Source organism: Lycorma delicatula, chromosome 4 (assembly GCF_047948215.1).
Source record: "Lycorma delicatula isolate Av1 chromosome 4, ASM4794821v1, whole genome shotgun sequence".
Taxonomy (NCBI): domain Eukaryota; kingdom Metazoa; phylum Arthropoda; class Insecta; order Hemiptera; family Fulgoridae; genus Lycorma; species Lycorma delicatula.
This window is the reverse complement of record NC_134458.1, coordinates 182,458,315-182,482,844: the sequence shown is the minus strand read 5'-3', so window position 1 is coordinate 182,482,844 and position 24,530 is coordinate 182,458,315. Positions and strand designations below refer to the sequence as shown.

At 33.0% G+C, this 24,530-nt stretch overlaps 1 protein-coding gene across 2 annotated transcripts in view; it reads right to left on the bottom strand.

The window, feature by feature from the left end:
* Positions 1-445: 445 nt before the first annotated feature.
* The window catches only part of LOC142324133 (protein phosphatase PTC7 homolog), a 50,490-nt gene continuing 26,405 nt past the window's right edge, over positions 446-24,530 (bottom strand). Inside the window, exons 3-5 of one of the 2 annotated variants that reach the window (XM_075364814.1) lie at positions 16,521-16,719; positions 11,057-11,313; positions 446-6,095 (exon numbers count right to left, since the gene is read on the bottom strand). In XM_075364814.1, coding sequence (XP_075220929.1) covers positions 6,046-6,095; positions 11,057-11,313; positions 16,521-16,719 — 506 coding nt within the window. In that variant the 3' untranslated portion in view covers positions 446-6,045. Of the gene's footprint in view, positions 6,096-6,701; positions 6,814-11,056; positions 11,314-16,520; positions 16,720-24,530 lie in introns of those variants that run through there. The other variant, XM_075364815.1, reaches the window with a different exon arrangement.

Sequence of the window (24,530 nt, the reverse complement as noted above, 5' to 3'; positions counted from 1 at the left end):
TATAAGATTTACTGAAATGTTTTACATTATCAGAAAAGCAGTGAACTTTAAGAGTTGAATCATAATGATAAGTATTTTGAAGTACGTAAGCATTTGAATAAAATATAAACAATTTTTTTATTTATTACTAATATAGTTCAGGCAAATCTAAAGAAAAAAGACCACATAATACCAAAGTAAATAGTTATACAGACTTCATCCTACCAGCAAATATAATTTTATATGTAAATTTTTTTGCACTTGCTGCTTTTGATTTTCTTCTATGTTTAATATTTTTATAAAAGATCTTTGTTCACAAAATTTTCTTTATTATAAAATTTAATTAAAAATTTCATCTAAAATAATATCAAAATTATAGAGAAGTGTGTAACCCCTTAAGATGGTAAACAGCCTTCTATAATTTAAAAATAAATTGTATAAAAAAATCTGATGAAGTAGAGATTTTTGTGAAAATACTAAACATGTATAAAAAACAAAAGCAATAAATAAAAAAAAAATCATTTATAAAAAACTATAAACAATTTTGAAAAAATAATAGGTAAAATAAACTCAAAAAATAAATCTGTTTGGATCAATATTATTTTAGTCCTGCTTCAATGTGTGTTAGAACATTCTAAATTCGAATACAAACCATGTGCACACTCCACCTCACAATAAAACATGTCACCACACACATGGTGAGTGTTTACAGTTAGGATATTGAGTTACAACCTTGGGAGAAGAAAAATAAAAAGTTCAATAGATAAATACACAAACGACAAGTAAGATTTATTATTAACCAACTAGTAATCAAATCAATTAAATAATTTTATTTTTTTTTCTTTAAAAAAAGTAATATTAACAATTATTTGTGTTCAGTTTGAATTACTATATGTTAATTTAAAAAATAAAATGAATTTTAAACCTTTTTATTTGTAGTTCCATTACTAACAACATAAATAACAAAATAACTCCTGTTGTATACTATGTATAGAGAACTAACAAAATTTTCTGAATCTAATAAAAGCATGGAAAGCACTTTGCTGTAGTTCAATGACTCACTCATTTAGTCAAAAAACTAAAAACATTATTTTATATAGTTAAAGAAACAATGTTAACATGCTGGGGAGGAACAATATACAATATTCCAGCTTAATAAATGAATGATGATGCTTGAGTGTTCACTCATTAATGATTTTAATAAAATAAAGTCATGTGTTGACTTTATTTTACTTACTCTCCTACAGTTTTAAAGATAAATATCTTTGGTTTTTCACTTAGTAGATTATAATTATATTCCCTAAAATTTACAAATACATTAAATATATGTAATAAATTACCTTTTTCCATAAATAAATAAAATACAATCTATTTAAGTAAGTTAAACATTAATCAACAACAAGAATTCTAATAAAATATAGTGTAAATTATAATTCATCACAGAAAATAAATGTTTTCTTCCTAAAATTACATACAGTGAACACCAGTTTTAAGTTTAAGGATATTAGTAAATTTATTACAGATAATTATATTACAACATTAAGTATTAATTAGTAAATAAGAACAGGTTTGAGTCCATCATTGATTTTTTATTGATATGTAATTTAACTCAATATTTGTCAATGTTAATGGTACTAACTAGAAGTGATGAAAGCTATAAGTATTCCTACGTATTTCATAATATTCATGCTGCAATTCTTCTCTTCAATTTAAAGCTAATGTTGCTAGTTAATAAATCAACAAGCACAATCGGTTCCAAAATAATATAAGTATTTACCATATAAATTTGATAAAACTTGACTAACAAAAAAACGAATGTGGTCTTGTGATTTTAAATATGTCATCCTAGAATGTAATGTGACCTAAATATTCCTTAAAAACATAGTACACATCAGTACCGATTGTTTTTCATGAAAAAATTATTTATAATTTTTGTTTTTATCCAATTTATTGCACAATTGATTATTTTTATTCTGAATGATGCACTGTTTCTCAGTGCACTTTTGAATCAGTTTTAATTTTTTCAAGATCTTACTCCAAAAACATTGCAAGTTTTATAAAACTTTATAAGTTGTAGTTCATTTTCATGTGCAATAAGAACAGTTTTTTTTCTGTTTTTATATAAAAATACAGGAAGATATTTTTTGCCCTCACTTAACATTTCTGTAATATTTTTAATTTTAAAAAAATTAAAATTTGCAGTAACAGTAGTTTTAAACCAACTGCAAAAGCATTTATGCACTGAAGTTCCACTCCCCTCTGTTAATTCACCTGGATACTTCCACATTTTATAAAACTCAAATAATATCTTCTCTAGGAACCTAGAATATATTCTCTGATGGCTCATTTAATTCTGATGAAAAAATCATTTTTGTTTCATATATTTATGCGGGTCAGCACAAAATCATTGATCAGTAATGTGCTACTATCATCCTGGGTAGAGAAATTACAAATAGAATCAGTGACCACTAATTGCAATGGAGTTATTATTTGATTATCAATAAATTTATCTCAAATATTATAACATGAACAATATTAACAAAAATTAATTATTAAAATAGGTACACATCCTACTTATTTATATTGCCACTAGCTTAAAATTAAAATGTAAACTATTACACACTTTTAACTGCTGCAGTAACCAAAATGTTCAAATTTTTTGATAAATCAAAATTTATTTGAAAAACACAAAATTTGAAATAATCAGGTAATAAAAAAGAAACAAATATTATGACTAATTAATTTTAATAAAAATAATTTAATTTCTTTATTGTACAAAATAATATAAGTAACACATAAAAAATCAAATAAGACAAAAATGAAATTAAAAAAATATAATATTTTTACAATCTATATGTCCAGTGTATTAATACATAATCATTTTATTGCTATAAAAACATTATTTATTAATTTTTTTAAAGTTATAATAAATTCACTATAATAACAATAATTATCAGGACAAATTTTATTTTTAAAAATGAAACTGATAATTCAAGTTATTTTATTATTTACAATATTACGTATATAATATAATCTTTATGGCAATAAATGAAGAATAAAATTACGAATATAAATGAAAGAATGGATAACAGAGAGATGAACTAACAAATAAATAAACTGTAATATTTTACACACACGATTCGATATTTATAATAAATAAAAGCGGTGGACTTAAAACTATTACAAATTAATAAAAAAAATTATCTTTACTATGTTACAGTAATAGTATGTATTTAGATAGGCTGATATCTTGTTACAAAAATGTTTTATAAATAATTAAATCAAAACACGAATAAACATCCAGAGTTAAATAAATATTAAGACAAGTGTGGACAACAATCAGAGGACGCTTACAATAGAAATAAATGGTAAAAAAAATTTTTTGATTGGATTAAATAATTGATGAGAACCTTTGTTGTAATTATGTAGTATATTTTGTTTATACTGTATTAATATATATCTTTTTAGTCTGAAATGACCTTAGAATTGAATTCTCAAAACATTAATAATAACAATAAATAATCCAAATTACAACATAATATTATTAGTTTTCATTACTAAGTTTTTTTTTTGTTAAAAGTCTTTAATCTATAAATTAATGCATCACAACATTAATACGTTAAAGTAAATTAATATGTTATAGTAATCAGAGCAAACATCATCTACACATAAATATTTTTATCAATCATAACTTTTGTATTCTTCATACCTTTTTAATAACATTTTTTTAAACAAAAATGAATAAAATAATATTTTTCTAAAAAGTGGCAAAGAAATAACCTTATTAACAAGAAAAATGTCATTATAGAAAAAAAAAATAAAGTTTGATTATTTTAAAACCAAATTGATCCGTTTTTAAATGAAATGCAGGATACAATGGAATAGTTAGATAGATTTTTTTTATTTTGATCAATACAATTAATATGGATAACAATCATTAATATGGATATCAATATATTTCAGCATCATGTTACTTCCTGAAAATTTAAAAACTGAACAATACATAAAATGGAAAAAATGCGACGAGAATAACTTACATTTTAAATTATTTTATTAAAAATAAATTTGTAAGAAAATTTTAATAATTGAATTCAATTTCCTAATTATAAAACAAAAAAATTTCAAGTTTTAAAAGTTAAAAATTAACAAAAAACATCTAAATTATCTTGAAGACTGAATTAACAAAGCCATTCATTTTCCTTTTCTTTACATATGATTTGGAAGTGCAATGCCGCACACCAAACTGCAGCACCAATTACCATACAAATGATAATAAAATTATCTGGATAATCTTCCCACAATATAATATCATGTAAGATTATTAGAAGGACTTTAAAGGAAAATGTAAAAAAAAAAATATCTCAAGGTAAAAAAATATTTATACGTCTATAAATACCTTGGCAAAAAAATACATTTTGTAAAAAATAAAAAAAATTGTTAACAATTTTGTAAGGATTTCTCACTTTAACCAGAAAATTCTGTTAATGTTTAAAAAGTTCATGTAGGTTTCAGAAAAAAAAGTAAATGATAAAACACCTAGGCTCTTTGATCAAAGTCCAATAGAATGAAACCAGCACAAATAAAAGAGAAAATTAATAAAATTATTGATACTACACATTACACTTAAAAGATTTAAATAATACTGTAGGATAGTATCATTTAATACTGAAAAAAAACTGACAATAAAAAACAAATAAATCAAATTAAACATTGAAAACAAGAAAGGTTTCAATCTTTTGTTTTTAAACGACTGCCCAAAAAGGAGTGTAATGTATTTAGGGTGTACACATTTGTATGAATGCTTTGTTCCACTGTAGCAGCTCAACAACTGAACCGATTTGTATGTAAGACCTCACATTGGAATCCTTATGTTACCAGGAGTGTCATAGGCTATATAAAAGTACATAAATAGTAGTGGAGATTGCCAGTTGAATCATAAACTTTAATGAAATGAATTAATGAACTGTGGGCCTCTATCATTATGTCAGCTGGGTTTGAACTGAATGATTCAAATCAATCGAATGAATAATATTACAAAAATAATAGAATTAAATTTACGTTAAATAAAATAAAATAATATAAAATAAATTTAAAAAATTTCTGTTTAATAAAGATCTCTGTTTAATAATAATGCGCTTCCTGTGGGGGATTGTGTGTAAGGCTAGAGTGATGAAGTGACATGAGCACTTCATGGAGGCTAGACCAATCATCACCATCAACTGGTAACAAACGGGGTGCCCCTGAGATGCTGTTTTGGGACGTGCAATGGGGTACTCTTATATTTATCTCTTGTTAAAAATGTAGCATGCAATGGAACTATGAACTTTCCAGAAACATCAGTTAAACTGATTCATAGGAAGACTTACAGCTCTGAACATTTTTATTAATGTAGCACATTAGACACAACTTCAGATACTTAACCAGAAACATTTATTAAAATCCTAAACTGAACTAAGGTTATATTATATTATACCCTCATTTTTTTCTTGTAGCCTGCACTTCATGAACACACAAAACAGTCATAGTTTTTTTCTATAGCTGCTCTTAAAGTAATTATTATACATTGAAATTCATGTTATACAATTTCACATTCATAATTCATTTCAACATTAGATTCTTTAGCAGGTGATTAGATACAAAAACTGATAAATTATATATAAAAAAAAAAAAACCTTAAATTATTAATAATCACCTGAAAACTTCAGCCTAATTTTTAGAATAAAAAAATGCAGTCAGATAAATTGAGTGCATTTGATCAGATATTTCATTGAAAACTCAAAAAAAAATCACAATATATTTAAATGCAATGTTTGTGTAAAATTTTTTTTAATACATATAATGACAAAAAATATTTTATGAATCACCCTGAAAGTTGCATTGCCATAAATATATTACTTAACTACAAAAAAAATTAATCAAGTGTCATATATCACTATTTTACAATAATGACCTATTCAGTCACGCAGATGTTAAAAAAAAATTCAACATTTAATGATATTAAACAAATGCTTGCTAATAATAAATAGTATATTTATTATAAAGCACATCGGTAAATAAATGTTCTTATCAAAATGCTACTGTTGCCAAAAGTACTGTAATATCATCAGGTTTACCACCTGAAAAAAATTGAAAAATAAATCTAATTAATTCAGGCAACAGGTATGTAGTTCATATTTATAAATTATTTTGAGACTAACTGGGAAAAAAAACAATAAAATACTTATTGTTATTATTCAAATACCAAAAACCCTTTAAAGTAAATAATCAGAACCAGTTAAAGATATTTCAAGGGCAGAACAAAAGTTTAAATGTTCAGTTCCGAGTTCTAACGTGTAACTGAAGGTTTAAGGTCACTGCCACAGGGCATTCACTGACTTCATAGTTCTAATCTCATTTATTGGATCAATCACACTATATATGTGTTAATAAAAACTTAGTAAATTTGCAAAGAATCATTTAACTTACTATTAAAAACTACTTTATAATAAAATTAAACGAAAAATTTTCAAAACATGTTAAGTAGTTTTTTGTGAACTTTATTCTTTCTAGGTGATACTGAACATAACCCACCAGGTTGGTCTAGTGGTGAACACATCTTCCCAAATCAGCTGATCTGGAAGTCGAGAGTTCCAGCATTCAAGTCCTAGTAAAGGCAGTTAGTTACTTTTATATGAATTTGAATACTAGATCATGGTCACTGATGTTCTTTGGAGGTTGTTTCAATTAACCACACATCTAATGAATGGTAGAACTGAGACTGTCCAAGACTACACTTCATTTACACTCATACATATCATCCTCTGAAGTAATACCTGAAGGGGTAATTCCCAGAGGCTAAACAGGAAAATGAAAAAAAAAAGGTGATACTGAACATGACAATATTTGTCTTTCCAAGAGCAAGGTATATAAATGGAGATCAAATCAAACCAATGACATTATATTAACACTAGTGTTTTCTAAATTCTATCATCATTAGTTACTGCAATTTAATTAATAGCTCCTCCTGAGCAGGTGAATCTAGAATGTAACACAGCTATGTATGAAAACAAAGGACAACTTTATTTATCTTGTAGCTTTCCAGATATTATAAAATCCTTTAACTCGGAGCTCAACTCCAGGATTTTAACCAAGTTTTAAACATTATTTTTAAAAAATATTTGTATATATTATATAAAAATATTTTTTTAAATATTGATAACTGTCTCTCAAAAACAGATAGATTTACATAAATTTAGTTATACCCAACTACCTGTAAACTAATTAATATTTAATCAACACACAACCTAATAACTAACAGATGATATTATCTACACTACTTCAGTGTATTGGTTATTGAGAGTGGGATTAAGACATCCGGCTCTTCCCAATAAATACTTCAAATACTGCAACCACAGGGTAGGAAACAAGTCTTAGGGTTAGTCTATAGATTATTTTCAGGACAGCTTACTTTCAATGTAAGCTACCCAAAATATTTGTTTACAGTAGAAACAAATACTACACAGTATATACTGTGATAGTGTAAAAAAGAACATGAAAAATTAATGCACTTAAATATCTCCAGTGGAGTCTTATTACACAATTTATAGCACAGGTTAATACTTTCAGAGGTGAAACAACCTGAGACACAAGCAATGTTTTCTCTTAATGAAATTATACTAGTTCTTCAATTTCAGAAGAAAATTAACTTTTATTTAGCATATATTTAAACTGATTAATGCAAAACTGTTAATCGATAATAAACTTCCGTGAGTAAATATGCGTTGTTCTCAAACAGGGAATTATACAGTACATAAAATTTTGTTTGTGGAGAATGAGCATGCCACAGTCTCTAAAATTCCTTTTTTTTAAGCTGACAGGGGGAGCTGATAGGGAAATGCCTCAGGATTGTTTCCAATCCAGCGGTTGGACAATACATTTAATAGAATTTATCTGTAAATGTGATAATGAGTAAATGTAAGCTCTTACACCCAATAAATTTAATTTCATTCCTTTTTTGTTTTTTATTAAATATCTCTTACCGTTTACAAATTACACTGCCCACCAAAAAAATTTTTTTTGAATGTTTGTTTCACTTCATGAGTCAAATTTTATTAATTTTGGGTTGAGAAAAACGAATATGACAAAGAAAAGTTTTTATTAGCCCTAGTTTCTGTGATATACATTAGGTGGAAGTATTTTATTTTAATGGAGCAAGAGAAAAAAATACATTTTAATTGCGTATACCAACAACATAGAAAGTCCATTTGAATTTTTTTAATGTCAGTTACATTCTAAGAATTCTTAATTGATGGAAGAATACCTGGCAGTTGGTTGAGTCTGAAGAGAATCATGTGGTGGCTTCATGAGATCATTGTCTTTTGGCTTGCCTCTTGTGAGTTCCGGAGCTTACACATAAACCAGCAGTAATCTGCAAGCATTGCTTCATTCCAATGGCCCTCATATCTTTGTTCTATTGCAGAAATATCCTGATGGAATCTTTCTCCATGTTCATCACCGACAATTCCACAACTAGGAGGGAAAACTTCCAGGTGTGAGTGGAGAAAATGGATTTTAAGGGACATGTTGCATCCTAGTTGATGGTATTTTTGTAAAAGTACTGTCACCAACTGATTGTAGTTTTCATCTCTTTTGTTGTCTAAAAAGCCAATGAATCCCTGTTTGGCTTCCCAAGCTTCCTTTTCTTTCCCCTCCAAAATTTGGTCAAATGCAGGATCCTTTACAAGTTGTCAAATTTTTGGCCCATCAAAAACATCTTCCTTAACTTTTGCATCACTTAATGTAGGAAATTTATCTCTGTTGTACTTAAAGGCCTGTCCTTCTAGGTTAATACTTGACAAAATTTTTCATCAAACCAAGCTTTAAATGAAGAGATGGAAGAAGAACATCTTTTGGATCCACAAGAGGTTTGGCAATAACATTTTTCTCGCTAGAGTTAAGATTTCTTGCAGGCCAGTCTGCTTGAATATAATGTGATTTCCTATCCCTATTGCTCCACAAACATAAAATGCAGCAGTATTTAGTGTACCCCAGTTGCATTCCTAAGAGTACAGAAATGACTTCTAGATTGCCAAAGATTTTACACTTGAGTTTAGCATATTTGACTGTGTCTAGGAGTACTGCCATGTTTGCATAAGTCTCATTCATGTGAACTACATAACCAACAGGAATAGAAGGAAGATGGTTGATGTTGTGATAGCTTTCAAACTAAGCTTGGAAGAGTCTATGAATAGCCTCTAATCAGTTGGATCATGATTCAAATTCAAACATTTCATCATACCATTAACATCACAGCAAACAAGATTGTTTTACTTTTCAAAAAAACAAAGCAGATCCCTATGACAATGTCTGTACTGTGAGATCCTGACATGAAGTTGGAGAAAATTTCATTGCTGCAGTCCTGACCCTAGAAGATCTGCCTTCTCCATTGACAAATCAAGGTTTCAAATGAGATCACTCAATTCCACTTGACTCAGTCTGTGTGGTATATCATCTTTTCGTCAAAATCAGTCACAGGATGTGGAAGGCTTGTTGGGTTCTTCTTCCACACTGTCTTCATTTTCTACTGCATAAGTTTCTACTTCTAAGTTTATAATTTTGGGGTGGAGTAGGAACTGGTAAACTAGAATGTAGAATAGGTCAAATAGCAGATGGAAGATTGGGCTATTAAAGTGTTCCTCTTTTCTTCATTGACAATCCTGCCTTTATATGTGGAGTCAAGCAGAAGTAGCTGTATGGTGTAGTATCTGTATGGTTTGTAGGCTTCCACCAAACCATAGGCACAGCAAAGGCCATAGATCGTGTTTTATTTTTCAGCTATTCTCGTATATAACTGAACAAGAGCATGTAGAACTGAACAACAGCACATATATGTTGCATATATGCAACATATATGTGGAGCCCATGACTTATCCTGGTCCCCTACCTTCATACCAAAATAATGCTGGTAGGCAGTCTTCACAAGAGTCATCAGATTTCGTTTCGTGATGAAAATGTTATTTCATCACAAATGTAACAAAAATTATTCACTGAATTTATACATTTTTGTGGTATTTTGATTTAACAAATTTTTCACTTCAAAAGCACTTGAAAACCAGAAATTGTGCACTAATTACAACACAAATAATATGAAACTCAGTCACAGCAACAGCAATAATGTTTATAACCTACAAACAGCTAGAAAACATTGTGTTTTGTCATTTAACAGGTTTGACAACTTCAAAAACAAACAAAAATGTAGATTGGGTAAAAAATAACATCACATTGTATTTCCAAAGCAAGAGCTAGTTGGTAATTTTTATGGTGATTTTTGAATTCAGTAGATGGAAATACATAAGCATAAGCTATTTTTGAGCCCAAAACATTTTCATTGTTGGGCAGTGTCATTAGTAAACATGAGTTACTTTTCAGCCACCCCCCATATGTACAATTCAAAAAATAAAGAACTGCTTTTAAATTTATAAATAAACTTTATTAACTTATGATTAATGTATTTTCTATTTTCACATTTTTAACTTACAGGAAAATTATAAACAGTTATTTGATTTAGACAGATAGAAACAATTATAAGCTATAAACTGAAATAACAGTAAATTATTAGTATATAACAGTACAATTCTTTAAATATGCCAATTAGATTGATATAGATGTATAAATCTTAACTGCAATTTTAATCTTCTGATGAAAAAACTTGTAATACTGACCATAAAGTAATGTGACAAAATGAAATGAGTGTGATTTTTTTGCTGCCTATTTCCCCCCCCCCCCCCCCAACAATGGTGTAATTCAAAGTTGAAGGCTACCTCTATGTTGAATCTATATTTTGAAGAGACAAATTATAAGAGATGACTATCGTTGAGTTTCTACTGTGTTCATTTTCATCGTTGGAAAGGTAAATTTATTACCGGTGTTAAAAAATAATTGCTTCATTAGTAAAGTAATGAAATTTACTTATCAATAGTAATGTCAGTGAATAATAAATCTATAATAACTGAAATAATGATTAAGAAATCTACAATGTGCTGGCACGTGAAATTGGAAATTAATCTATTAATGATAAAAATTATTTAAAAGTACTTACCTACTGTGTGTATACCATTTGCTTGGGCAGATTTAGCAAATGGTGACATAAAATTCTCATCAAACGCAAGATTACGAGCCATCCATGCTATTGAATTAGCTACATGTTGTATTTTAATAGGATCACGTTCACCCTGTACTCTAGTTAATTCGGTTATTAAAAGTTGATCTGGTACATTATCAAAAACACCATCTGTCGCAACTAATATAACATCACCATCCTCTACTGGAAAATTTGATGTATCTGCTGACTCTGGCCTAAGAAAAAGATTATGCAAAATACAGTTTATAAACAGATAAAGTTTCACTTTTTTCTTCATTTTTTATTTATAATCCAAATTTTCTCATTTTCAATATAATAAATGAAATTTAGATTTATAAATAATAAACTTACAAAAATCAGACATTTTATTGTCCCAACATAGCATAGAGAATCCAATCTACATCCACACGGTCCAATCTACATTACAGTGTAGTTCTTTTGTGTTATTTGCAGGTTTTTTTTCTAACTTATTAATTTGGATAAAGAAAGTTCATATTTCTAAATCAGATGAGTAGGTTTTTCATTTTTTTTTTAAATTTTATTTGTTATCTTTTATTTACTTTATCAGGATTAATTGTTTGGGGGGGGGGGGTGGAGGGTTGAAAAATCGTATTGCAATTTCTGGTGAAAATTGACAACAAAAAAATTTGCGGTTATTTAAGACAGAAAAATATACTTTCACCAAGTTTCATCAAAATTAAATTATTTTTGTGAAAATGAAAAATAAAAAAAACTTTTTCGCATTTTTTTAATAAATTTTGAGGTTATGATAAAAAGTGACCTCTACAAAAGTTTTAGATTTTTTCATGATCTACAACTTTTGTATTGGAAAATTTTTTCAACCTCCCAAATCACCACCTCTGCTCATGCATTTATTTTTTTAACATTTTTTATTTTTTTACCATTTCCACTTATAAAAGTCCAGGTAAAATTTTTTTTCTTTAAGTGTAATTTGGTTGGACTAATTTATTTGTAGTGGATCCTACATTTTACTTTACACTGTCAAAATCACCTAATAATGTAATAAATATGGCAACAAAAGAAATACAGTAATACTACTTGGATTTCTTGTTAGATATCATAGCATGTTGTACATTAAGTTATACTTAATGTATGCTTTTACAATTATATTTACTATAGGTGGAAGTAAGAATACTTTGATTTATTCAAAACAAGTTTAACAAACTTGTATTTGTTAATTTTGAAAATCAAAGTTGTCCTATTCTATTCTGTACAGTTTGTCATTCTACATGCTTATTTTATTTTTTTCTGAGAGGGTCAATGTAATGCTGCCTTTTCTTCATATACTGTGATGACCTGCCTGACTGAAATTGTATTAATATGTTTAGGAAAATAGAGAAATCTCATTTTATAAAATTCTTTATCATTAGAATTATAAAAAAGAAAATAAAAAAAATAGTTTGTCTTCAAATTAAATAACATGATTTAATAAGAATTAACACACACACTATCTTATATGAGGTTTGATAAAAAAATAGGTGTAATTTTTTTATTTTCTGTGCTGTATAAATCCAACTCACAATTTTTTTTATTGTGTCGGTATACTTGTCCTAATGTATATCTACATTGGTAACTATACTGGATACTTAGTTTATTGTTGACTATCGAAAAGACTACACATGTTTTTGTATGGTTGGTGATTTTTAACTTGTGGAAAAAATGGAACACAGAATTTGCAATCAATTCTGGTTTAAGAATGGAATAAACTGCAGCACTGCATTGGAAATGTTGAATTTTGCTTTTGGCAATTCTTCTACGAATAAAACAAGTGTTTATTTGTGGTACAAACATTTCCAAGAGGGTTGTGAAGACATTGAAGATGACGAGTGCCCTTGGATGTCCAAGCACATCAACATCCAATGACAACACTGAAAAAGTGAAGAAAACGATTATGAACAATCATCGAATCACTATCAAAGAGGTTGGTGATGATGTTGGCATATCATTTGGCTCATGCCAAGCAATTTTTTTGGATGTTTTGGACATGAAACGTATGGGAGCAAATTCTGTTCCAAAATTGTTGAATTTTGACCAAAAGCAGTGCTGAATGAACATTGCTCAAGAGTTACTTAATGAAGTGAACAACGATCCAGAACTGCTCAAACAGGGTCGTAACTGGTGATTAAACATGGGTGTATGGGTAAAACATCAAAACTAAGGCCCAATTTTCCCAATGGAAGCTTCCTGAAGAGCCAAGAACGAAAAAACTTGTCAAGTTCGATTGAATGTGAAGGTTCTAATCACTGTGCTCTTTGATTTCAACAGCTTAGTGTATCATTACTAGATCATGGATACCGGTGTTCTTTGGTGGTTGGGTTTTCAATTAATCACACATCTCAGGAATGGTCAATCTGAGACTGCACAAGACTACAGTTCATTTACATTATACATATCTTCCTCATTCATCCTGTGAAGTAATACCTAATGGTGGTTCCGGATGCTAAACAGAAAAAGAGAGCGAGCTTAGTGTATCATGAGTTCTTGCCACCAGGTTGTAGGGTCAACAAGGAGTACTTCCTAGAAGTTCTGCACGGTTTGTGTGAAGCAATCAAAAGAGAATGCTCAGATTTGCGGCGAAACAATTTATGGCAACTGTGCCACGATAATGCTCCTGCTCACACTTCACTGTTTGTTTATTTTTGGCCAAAAACACCATTATGATGCCTCAGCCTCCGTATTTGTCAGACATGGTTCTCTGAGACTTCTTCCTATTCCCCAAGCTGAAAAGAACCATGAAAGGATGTTTTGCTAGCATTTGAGATAAAGAATGAATCGCTGAAGGAGCTAAATGCCATACCGAAAATTGCATTCCAGAGGTGCTTCAGAGATTGGAAAAAATACTGGCACTTCAAATGCGCTGAAAAAAATCAATATTGATAAATAAATAAGACTTTTTTGAAAAAAAAAGAAGATATTTTGTGTATTTTTTTTATCAAACTCGTATATAAATGTGAAAGGTTGTGTGGATTTGTCTGTTTGTCTGCAACAGTATCACGGGAAAACCAACCAACAGATTGCTTTCAAATTTTCAGGATAGATTTGTGTTATCCCAGGGAAATTTTTAGCCATCGTACACGGCCCTAGTCCTCTTGAGGGTTAAGATATCAAAGATATTCATTAAAGAAACAAAAATTAGTCCTTTTACTCCATTGTATTTCTGTTACCATAGCAACAGAAATATAATGAAGTAAATTAACTAAATTTTTTCTTTAATGAATATCTATAAAATATTTAATATTCTCATAACCGTGAAGATAACAAATACGTCAGGGATCAAGGAGGCTCCGCCCCCTGACCATAACATTCTGTCATACATCAAACTACATTATTAATAATTAATGACATTATTAGTTGTTACACTAAAGCTTTCTCTTTATAGTAAGATCATTTTTAAAGCTTTTTCTACCCTAAGATTCTAGGTGTAATAAAGATAATATTACAATTTGGACTAATCATCTGAAATATTAAACCTCTATTCTAAATAAGGTTTAATTCTTTCAAGGAAGTTAGATCTGAGGTTACAAAAATGGTTTATGTCTACATATATTCCAACATTTGTTATGAGTGTTCTGGAGACATCTGAAAAATAGCAAAGTATATTCTGTCCACAAAAAGGATTATACAATTCATGCTTCATACAACTCCCAGTCTTATGAACTTATATTTAAAAAACATAAAATCCTCTCTTCCTTTACACACACACAAACCATTACTTTTCATGGAATTAAATTTTCATTAATTCCAATCATTACAGCCAAATACACAATAGATACACTTAACAAGAAATAGGTATAGCATTTAAATTACCTGGTTCTCCTCAGTGTTTTCTGAAGCAACTCGTTGTAATGCTGGCCTTAGGTTAGATAATAAATTATCTCCAAATAAATCGGTCACCTTTAGCATTTTAAAAATCGTTCATTCAAACTTTCTTTTGATCACTAATTTTACTCAAGTTAAAAATTTATCAAACATGAGTAATCTTCTACTAAATCAATCATTTAAGGAAGTAAGTTTATTTAAACTGACAGAATATACATTGCACTGTTTTTATGATTGTAGAAAATGAGTAATTGTGTATAATTTATTGAGCTGGACACTAATATTAATATAATTAAATACTAAGTAGTGTTTTTAAATAACAATTACTTAATAAATTAATGTAAGTAATATAATGTATCAAGTACTAAGTAAATTATAATGATACGTTGAAAATAAATGAAAATAAACAAGAACAAAACGAAAGTAATGAAATGTAGTAAAAATAATGAAGATGGACCACTGAGTGTGAAAATAGGAGGAGAAAAAATTATGGAGGTAGAAGAATTTTGTTATTTGGGAAATAGAATTACTAAAGATGGACGAAGCAGGAGCAATATAAAATGCCAAATAGCACAGGCGAAACGAGCCTTCAGTCAGAAATATAATTTGTTTACATCAAAAATAAATTTAAATGTCAGGAAAAGATTTTTGAAAGTATATGTTTGGAGCGTCACTTTATATGGAAGTGAAACTTGGACAATTGAAGTACCTGAGAAGAAAAGATTAGAAGCTTTTGAAATGTGATACTATAGGAGAATGTTAAAAATCAGATGGGTGGATAAAGTGACAAATGAAAAGGTGTTGCGGCAAATTTATGAAGAGAGAAGCATTTGGAAAAATATAGTTAAAAGAAGAGACAGACTTATACATATTAAGGCATCCTGGAATAGTCGCTTTAACATTGGAGGGAGAGATAGAAGGAAATAATTGTGCAGGCAGGCAACATTTGGAATAGTAAAACAAATTGTTAGGGATGTAGGATGTAGGGGATATACCGAAATGAAACGACTAGCACTAGATAGGGAATCTTGGAGAACTGCATCAAACCAGTCAAATGACTGAAGACAAAAAAAAGTAGATACATCATATGCTGTTTAGAAATATGTGATGAAATAAATATTTTACAGAGTGAAACATATTCACAAGAAACAAAAATGTTTTAATGTACAATAATTCAAGCATACTTTAATTACAAATATAAAAAAAGGGAGTTACCATACATACAGGTCTTTATGTTTACAGTCTTTTTATGATGTACAGTATATATAGTACATATTATACGTGTCTGTATGTGTCATATATGTATGTTTATTTTTTCAAAACAGAAATTTCTGCGAGACGTACCTGGAAAATATGGTCACTAAACAGTAAAAAAAAAAAATGTAATTTTATACACAGGCATTAACCATGCCAGTCATAGTCATGTAATTTCTTAAATTACAATAACTTTCTCACAAAAAAATTGAATAAATACATGCACTTCCAGATTATTTGAACTAGAAAAAGCAAAAAAAAAGGAACTTTTATGTTAATATACAAGAAATAACAATATTTTAAAATGCAGAAATTTAATTATAACTACCTGTCACTTAAAACAAGGCCGCTATGTCCAGGTGGTGGCAACGATAATTGAAATGGTGTATTAAAATAATGTTGTTGTTCTTCTGACCTATGAACAACTTCACCATGTCGTACAACAACAAATCCACTATCACCAATGTTGGCTGTATACACAGTACTAGTCTGTCTATTAAGAACTATGACACAAGCTGTGCTACTTCCTAAAACATAGTAAGTAAGATAGTAAGTAAATAACAATTATTAAATTATAGTAGAGAAATTTAATAATTAATCCAATGGTAGGAAAATATATATCTATATATGCACAGGGTGACTTACGGGAAACAGATGTTTATTGAACAGCAAGTGTATTTTTGTTACAGGTGGTGGGGAGATTGAGGTTAGGTAATTCACTTGAGTGCAACCTACCACTTTAGTCACAATGGAGCAGTGAATGATACATCATCGTGTTTTCGTGTATGATACTTTTATTCAAAATAATGAGTCTGTTATCGCAACACAGCGGATCTTTTGTCGCCACTTTAACATCGGTCAGAATGGCACAGTTCCAAGCTGAAACATACTGTTAAGATGGGTTGAGGTGTTTAGAACAGGAACAATAACAATGAGAAAGCCATCAGACCCTGCAAGAACCATAAGGACACCCGAAAACACTGCCAGAGTGAGAACGGCATTAATCAGGAGTCTGAGTCATTCTGCAAACAGACATGCACAAGAACTAAACATGAGCCATCATTGTGTGAGAAAGATTTTACAACTTGATTTGAAACTCCATCCTTATAAAATGCAGGTGGTCCAGTAACTCAAAATGGGGGACTATGAACAAAGAAAAAACTATGCAGCATGTATTAAGTGTTGTTTAATGATAACACAAATGCTGTCAGTGAGCAATGAAGCTCATTTTCACCTAAACGACTCGATAAACAAACAAACCTTTCATTACTGGGCCCCTAAAAATCCCTGTAACGTTAATGATGAATCTCTCCATTCACTGAAAGTTACTGCTTGGTGTACGGTTGCCCTTTGGAGTAATCGGGCAGTTATTTTTTTGAGGAAATTGACATCACAGTGACAGTGGACTCACAACGCTATGTTCACATGTTGAATACATTTCTTGGACCAGAACTTCAAAGGTGAGGATTAAATATAAGAAACATTTACTTCCAACAGGATGGTGCCACAGTGCACACTGCCTGCACATCCATGGCAGTTGTAAGAAACATACTTCCTGGCTAGCTGATTTTGTGTTTTGGTGACGTACCGTGGCCACCAAGATCACCAGATTTGTCCTCCTGTGACTATTTCCTGTGGGGATAATTGAAAGAATGTGTTTTTGCTCACAAACCCCGAAATTTAATAGAGTTGAAAGATGCAATTACAGAAGAGGTGTATTTGATTGAACCAGACATGTTGAATAGAGTTGAGGATGATTTTATAAAGAGGCTGGAAACTTGCATTCAAATGGATGGTCAACACATGAGTGAGATGATTTTCAAAAAAATTATTATTTTTAATCCAATAGTATGTTTTGACCTTTATTTGTGTAACAATAAAATAATATTATTTTGTAAATTAACTTCGTACTGCTCATTTGAAAACTGACCATTTCCCGTAAGTCAACCTGTATTTTAATGAAGAATATAAACATTAAGAGTTTCATGTATAAAAGTACATAACCATCTACAAATGAAGAAAACTAGAGATACACAATGAGTATTGAAATCAAAAGCTCAAATGTGACCATATCCCAAATAGAGCCAGTCCTTCTGCGAGCTGGTCTGCATCCTTCTTTTTTCCTCCCCCTGTTTATCCTTTATTACTTGAAAATCTGCCATAGGAGTTGGATTGGTCACACTGATTCCCTCAACAGCTTTACGCTAAGGCCAAACTACAGTGCATTTGGAAAGTCAAAGTGTAGAGCATGCTTTAAAATTATGTGGTGAATTCTGTACTTTCAGCGTTACATTGGTTGCCCTGTGGGTTCATTGGATGTTGCTCAGTAATAAACCAAGAGTCGGTAGCCGAGTTGTGATTGAATACTCCTTCATTTCGTTTTCGTGTTGTTTCATTTATAGGAATCAACAGTTGCAAGAAATGTAATGGTTCTTTCAATAGAGGAATGTTTTTTCTTGTTGAACATGTCTTTCGTGAATGTGAGAATTATACTGATTTACTGAAGGACAAGTTTTCTGAAAAGTTTTCAAATACTCCTGTTACTCATGGCAATACAGTCAAACTCTTACCAAAAAATTTCAAGCAACAGGCTCTGTTGAAAATACTGATCAAAGTGGAAGACCAACTAAACTAAATGACAGAAGCTGCTTTGTATTTTGGATGCTATAGCTGAAAGTTATTGTATAAATGTTGTATTAATGTTATCAAAGTTATTGTGTAAGTTAGCACTGCAGCAAGATATCGGACTTGCTACTACTGCACGTAAAGCTGTAAGAAAAGAACTGAAACTTTTCCTCTAAAAGATAATGCATGTTCAAGAAATGAAACCTACAGATCATGCCAAAAAACTAAATTATTATCAATGGTTTAACATTTTACTGACCAAAATGTTAGGTTATCATGACATTACGTTTTTTTACAGATAAAGTATGGTTTCATCTGGGAGGGTACATTAATTCACAAAATACATGAATATGGTTGACTACTAACCCCAATGAATTATAAGAAGTGAAAACTGGAGTCTGGGTCGGTGTGAGTAGAACGGTCATTATTGTGGGTCCAATTTTTTTTTTTAAATACAGTTAATAGCGATTGTTATTTTGCTGTTTTAACAAAGTTCATTAATCAGTTAACAGAAATGGAAATCAATCATGATTGGTTCCAACAAGATGGCGCCTCAACGGACCAGTAACAGGTCAATGTCTTTTTTATGATTAGTGAATAAATCATTTCGACGGGTTTCTGACCTGCACAATCACCTGATCTGACTCCCCCAAATTACTTTCTATGGGGGGCAGTGAAACAAGGAATACATCACAATAGACCACACACGATTAACGAAATAAAAACCGCAATAACAACCCTATGAGACATTCCAATACATAAGCTGGTTGAAGTGTTTGAAAACAAATTGAAACGTGTGCAGTGTTGTATTGATGCTGGAGGAGGTCATTTTCAACTCCTTTAATAAACTATTCCAGTTATTATAATATCCATTTCTATAAAATAATGAAATAAAAATACAAAGTAATAATTAAGAAAGTTTCATCATTAAACTTACACAATTCCAGTGCACAGCAACTTTCCAAATGTACTATATTACTATCCCTAACATATATGCATCCGTAGATTAACAGGGGAGGTTTGTAGCAATCTAACAATTGAATAATAGCAACGATAGTAATCAAGGACTGTTAGCCTTAAAATATAACTACTTCTGGTAAGGACTTTAGCTATTACCCTTCCTGATTGGAAGGCTACTGCTAATCATCTACACTACTTTTAAACAATTAGTAGCATATAATCTTTCCTTTGTTTCCAATACAATTTTTTAGACTATTTTTGTTATTTTCTTTGTTTATGATCACATTAGCAATAAGTATGAATCCACTGAGTTTACCGCAGATCAATTAGCCAATGTGATTATGACAGTTCATCAAAAAATAAAAATGAAAATAAGTGTAGAATATGCAGTTATGCCTGATGGCTAATCTACAGATAACAAAACCAATCTTTTTTCTTATCAAAAAAAAATAATTAAAAATATTATGCAATGATTAAATAAAACAGTGATCCAAAACAAGCGACACAACAGGTTGACTTCTAGGATTTTGTTCATCCAGGGCAATGCGTGCACGTTTGCACAAGGCTCCCATACTGAAGAATTTTTGATTAATTTGGATGGGAAATTTTCCATAATCCCGCATCTGGATCCAAGTGATAATGTTAATTGTTTTTTTCCCCAAATTAACAAAATAGCTGGCAACTAAACACTCTGATAACAAGGAGGGGCTCCAGACAGGTGTTACTGAATGGCTACATAATCAGGTGACAGAATTTATTGATGAAGGGATACAAAAATTCATTAAAGATATGACAAGTGTCTCAATTGATTTAGCAGCTACATAGAAAAGTAGTTTTCCAATTACATGCAATGAACTTTTTTTCCAACAGCTCTTTTTTTGGACAACACTCATATTTTTCACAAATAATTAAAAAAAAAAAATTATAGGTAGAGTGTAAAAAGCCTTTTTTTTATTTTTAGGGATAGAAGTTTTTATTAATACTGATTAAATTTTTAAACTATTTTGACTCTGTTAACAGCTTACTTTAGAAATACATACATATAATGTAGGTTGTTTGCTTGAAAAATTAAAATGGTATTAGAACTCCTCTTTATGAGTGGAATATTTCATATTTCCTTAACACTTAGAGGATATTTTTTTTTCCTTCCCCTTCTGGAACTGCTCTTGGAGCATTACCTCTGACAAGGGAAGTATACAACCATCAGATGCCAGTATGCGGAGGGCCCATGACCTCATTGTGCAAAGACGATCGCCACATGGTCGGAGGGCCCTCTAAGCACTCAGCCACAGGCCTATCCAGCCCGGCATTGAATTCCCTGTTGAGCTTCCTCTGAGGCAGATAATCTGTTATTCACTTTCTTAACATAGTCCTCTATAACCTTCCATTCAAGGGGTCCTCTCATCATAATTCTCTGAGTGTCTTCTGGATTAAACATGACCTCTGCTCCCAAGGCCTCCAGCATCTTTTGGTATACATTCTCAAATCGTGTATAACTAAAATAAACATGTAGAGAGGTCTCCTCCTCGGCACACAATCTGTACAAGTAAGCTCCATAGTCTCCATGGCCTGCCAGGAACTGCGTTAAAGAGTAACCCAGCAAGCCACGAGTCCTCCGGTACAAGGTTCTAATATTTCTGACAATGCGGTGCATCCACCGCCCTTTCATCCTCCCGTCCCACCTGCTTTGCCAGATTCCTAACTCCTCTTCTATATCAGGAGAATTTTTCTCTTATCTACAGGAGATTAGAGGTCCCAATGCCTGAAGTTTCTTCCTTTGCTCAATCAGCAGGTCTATATGTAAAAGGCCAACCAAGACCTTGGCTGTCTCCTTAGAAACTGTGCGATAAGTGCAGGTTATCTGTAAAGAGCATATACTGTGTGAAGCCTCGAGTTGTATTAAATATTTTGCGTACTTAGTGATGCTTCCCCAAAATTCAGACCTGTACAACATCGTAGTTTTTGCAACTCCCACCAACAGTCTGCTCCGCAAGTGGGTCGGACCACTGCAGTTGGGTAGGAGATTGGCAACTAACCTCGTCTTCTCCGCTTTGGCAGCTGCCTCGGTGGCTTGTGTTCAAACCAGACCCCAAGGTATTTAATCACAGGTCTGGCTTCGATTTGTCTTCCCTCCAAGAAGAATCTCATCTTTGGGTGTCTCCTGGTGAAAGAAACTGCCAACATCTCTGTTTTATCAGAAACAAGCGTGAGGCCCACCCCCCGCCATCCACTTTTTGATGCTTGTTAAGCATCGCATATCACAACAGTAGCCTCACGAACTGTGTCAATCTCCACCGCCAAAGCGAGGTCATACGCGTAACCCACTAGGATCATTCCCGGCGGAAGGGAGAAGCAGAAGATCCCGATATAAGACAGCACCCAGAGAATCTGTTCGAGGACCAACCCCTGCGGTACTCCTCTTATAGATTATGCTCAATTGTTGTTCCATCTTCCAGGCAGTAAACAAGCCTATGCCCAGTTAGATATGACTTAATCATCCGTCGGAGGTACAGCAGAATTCCACACTCCACTAGCGAGCCCATTATTGCGACGTGAGAAATGCAGTTGAATGCAGCATTTCTCACGTCAAGGGTGACGAACATGCACATCGCCTTCGGCTCCTCCTCGCGGCTTTCTCCGCAATCTGGCACACAGTGCCCACCGCATCAATGGCGGACCTCCCCTTCCGGAAGCCGTATTGGCTGGTAGAGAGTCCGCACATCCTCTCCACCACCTCGGATATTCTACACTGAAGCATACGCTCCAACACTATCGCTAGGACGTCTATCATGGCCAACGGCCGGTACGAGGAGGGTAACGCCGAGTGCCTCCCCGGCTTGAGGACAACACCAGCCGCTGGCATCTCCTCTTGTGGGGGAATACCCCGTCTGCGAGGCAAGCATCATATACCTCAAGAAATACATCCGGGGCGGGGCGAGGCGGACCCCCCACCCTTATCACCAGATTCGGCAACCGGTCCGGGCCCGGCGCCTTCCTCGGGGGCATGTGAAACGTTGCATTCAATAAGTCCTTTTGTGTAAAAGGAGGTGGAATCTCTCCATCGTCCCCGTCATCAGTCATTACCTCCTGCCCGCGCGGAAAAAGGCCACTGATTATGCCCCGTACGTCTTGGAAGTCCTGCATTAAAGGGACCCTCGGTCTCATCCTCCTTTTCACCAATATAGTGTACGGCCTATCCGAAGGGTCTGCCTCTACCCTCCGCAATTAGCTCATTCCATGCTTTCCGTTTAGCCTCTCGAATGTAAGATGCAAGGTCCTTCTTGTATTGTGCCATACATATATCCCTCAGGACAGGGAAACGGATCCTAGTCATTTTCCTTGTGGCCGCTAGACACACTCGTCTCTCGTCAGCAATCTCCGACGACCATCAACAGACGGGAGTTCCCCCTTTCTAATATGTCTCCTAGGGAGTTCGCCGCAGGCCATCTCTAACGAGTCCACTAGTCCTTCTCTTCCGTTAAGCCAGGGGCGCAGACTTCACTCAAGTCAAGCGTCTCCACGAAGGCAATCGAATCAAGGTCCCGAGTTCTCCACCCAACAAATATGGGAAGGCCATCCCTGCCGTTTCTCTCCTCCGACATCACAGTGACAATAGGCTTGTGGTCACTTCCAGACAGGTCGTCCCTCACCCTCCACTCACAGACACGCGGAACCAGCTCAGAACTTACAAACGTAAGATCGACCACAGATCCAGTTGTGCCTCTTCTGAAGGTATGGATACCGCCCACGTTCAGGCAAACCAAATCCAAAGTAGCAGCTGTATCCGCAAGGAACCTTCTCCTGATAACCGTCCTGGCGGAGGCCCTACCCGTAGATCACGAGTTGAAGTTTCCCACCAGGAGAGCAGGACGGTGCGTAAGAATGTCTCTGGCCAAAGCAGTCAGTGCCTACTCAAATCTTTCGATCGTAATATTCGGCGTCATATGACACGAATATAAGAAGACCCCGACTCTCGCCCGAAGCTTCTATCGAGGTGCACATCACGTTTGTAGTGCACATATGCTACCACAAAGCCGAACGAACCCCCGTCGCCATATAGCAGCCATCCGGGTCGAGAGCGGGTGTCGTACGGCTCGGAGATAAGCACAACATCCGCGCCCATCTCCAATGAGTATGCGGCCAGCAGGTCATTTGCCAGCCTAGCGTGATTTAGATTTATCTGGATATACTTCATTTTGGTGGGGCTGTGCAGCCGGTCCACCCCCGACTTCCCTCAAATATGTCTTTTCCGGGTCCTCTAGGGCACGAGGAAGCGCCCCTGTTCTGTGCCCCTCGGTTCCGCAGGTCAAGCACCTTGTTGCCGCCTTACAATTTATGGCAGTCTGCAAATAGCAGTCTTCGTTTTTCCGTAACCAGGTCGCATCGTAATCCGTAAATCAGGTAGCTCAGGGTCCGCCACCTCCCCAAGCCCCTTATTACATCCTCCGCCTGCATATCGCCCTCAGATTGCGTGTGCAGAGAACAACAGTTCTGGTCCTTGAATGTATACGGTGTCATCCTTGATGATGGCAGTCATCACTACCTGCTTAAACGTTCCAGCGTTTTTAGCCCCCTCCGGGGATTGATCAACTTGAACCGGATATATTTTACTATCTACTGTCTATCATAAACAGAGCCGCTTGGCAGGCTGTTTATGGCTTAAGGCACGGGGTGCCTTAGCTAGGGCTGCTTCCCGACTTGTTGGAAAGTGGCTTTGGTGAGGGTGCTCTTAAAACCAGGAAAGTATCCTAGT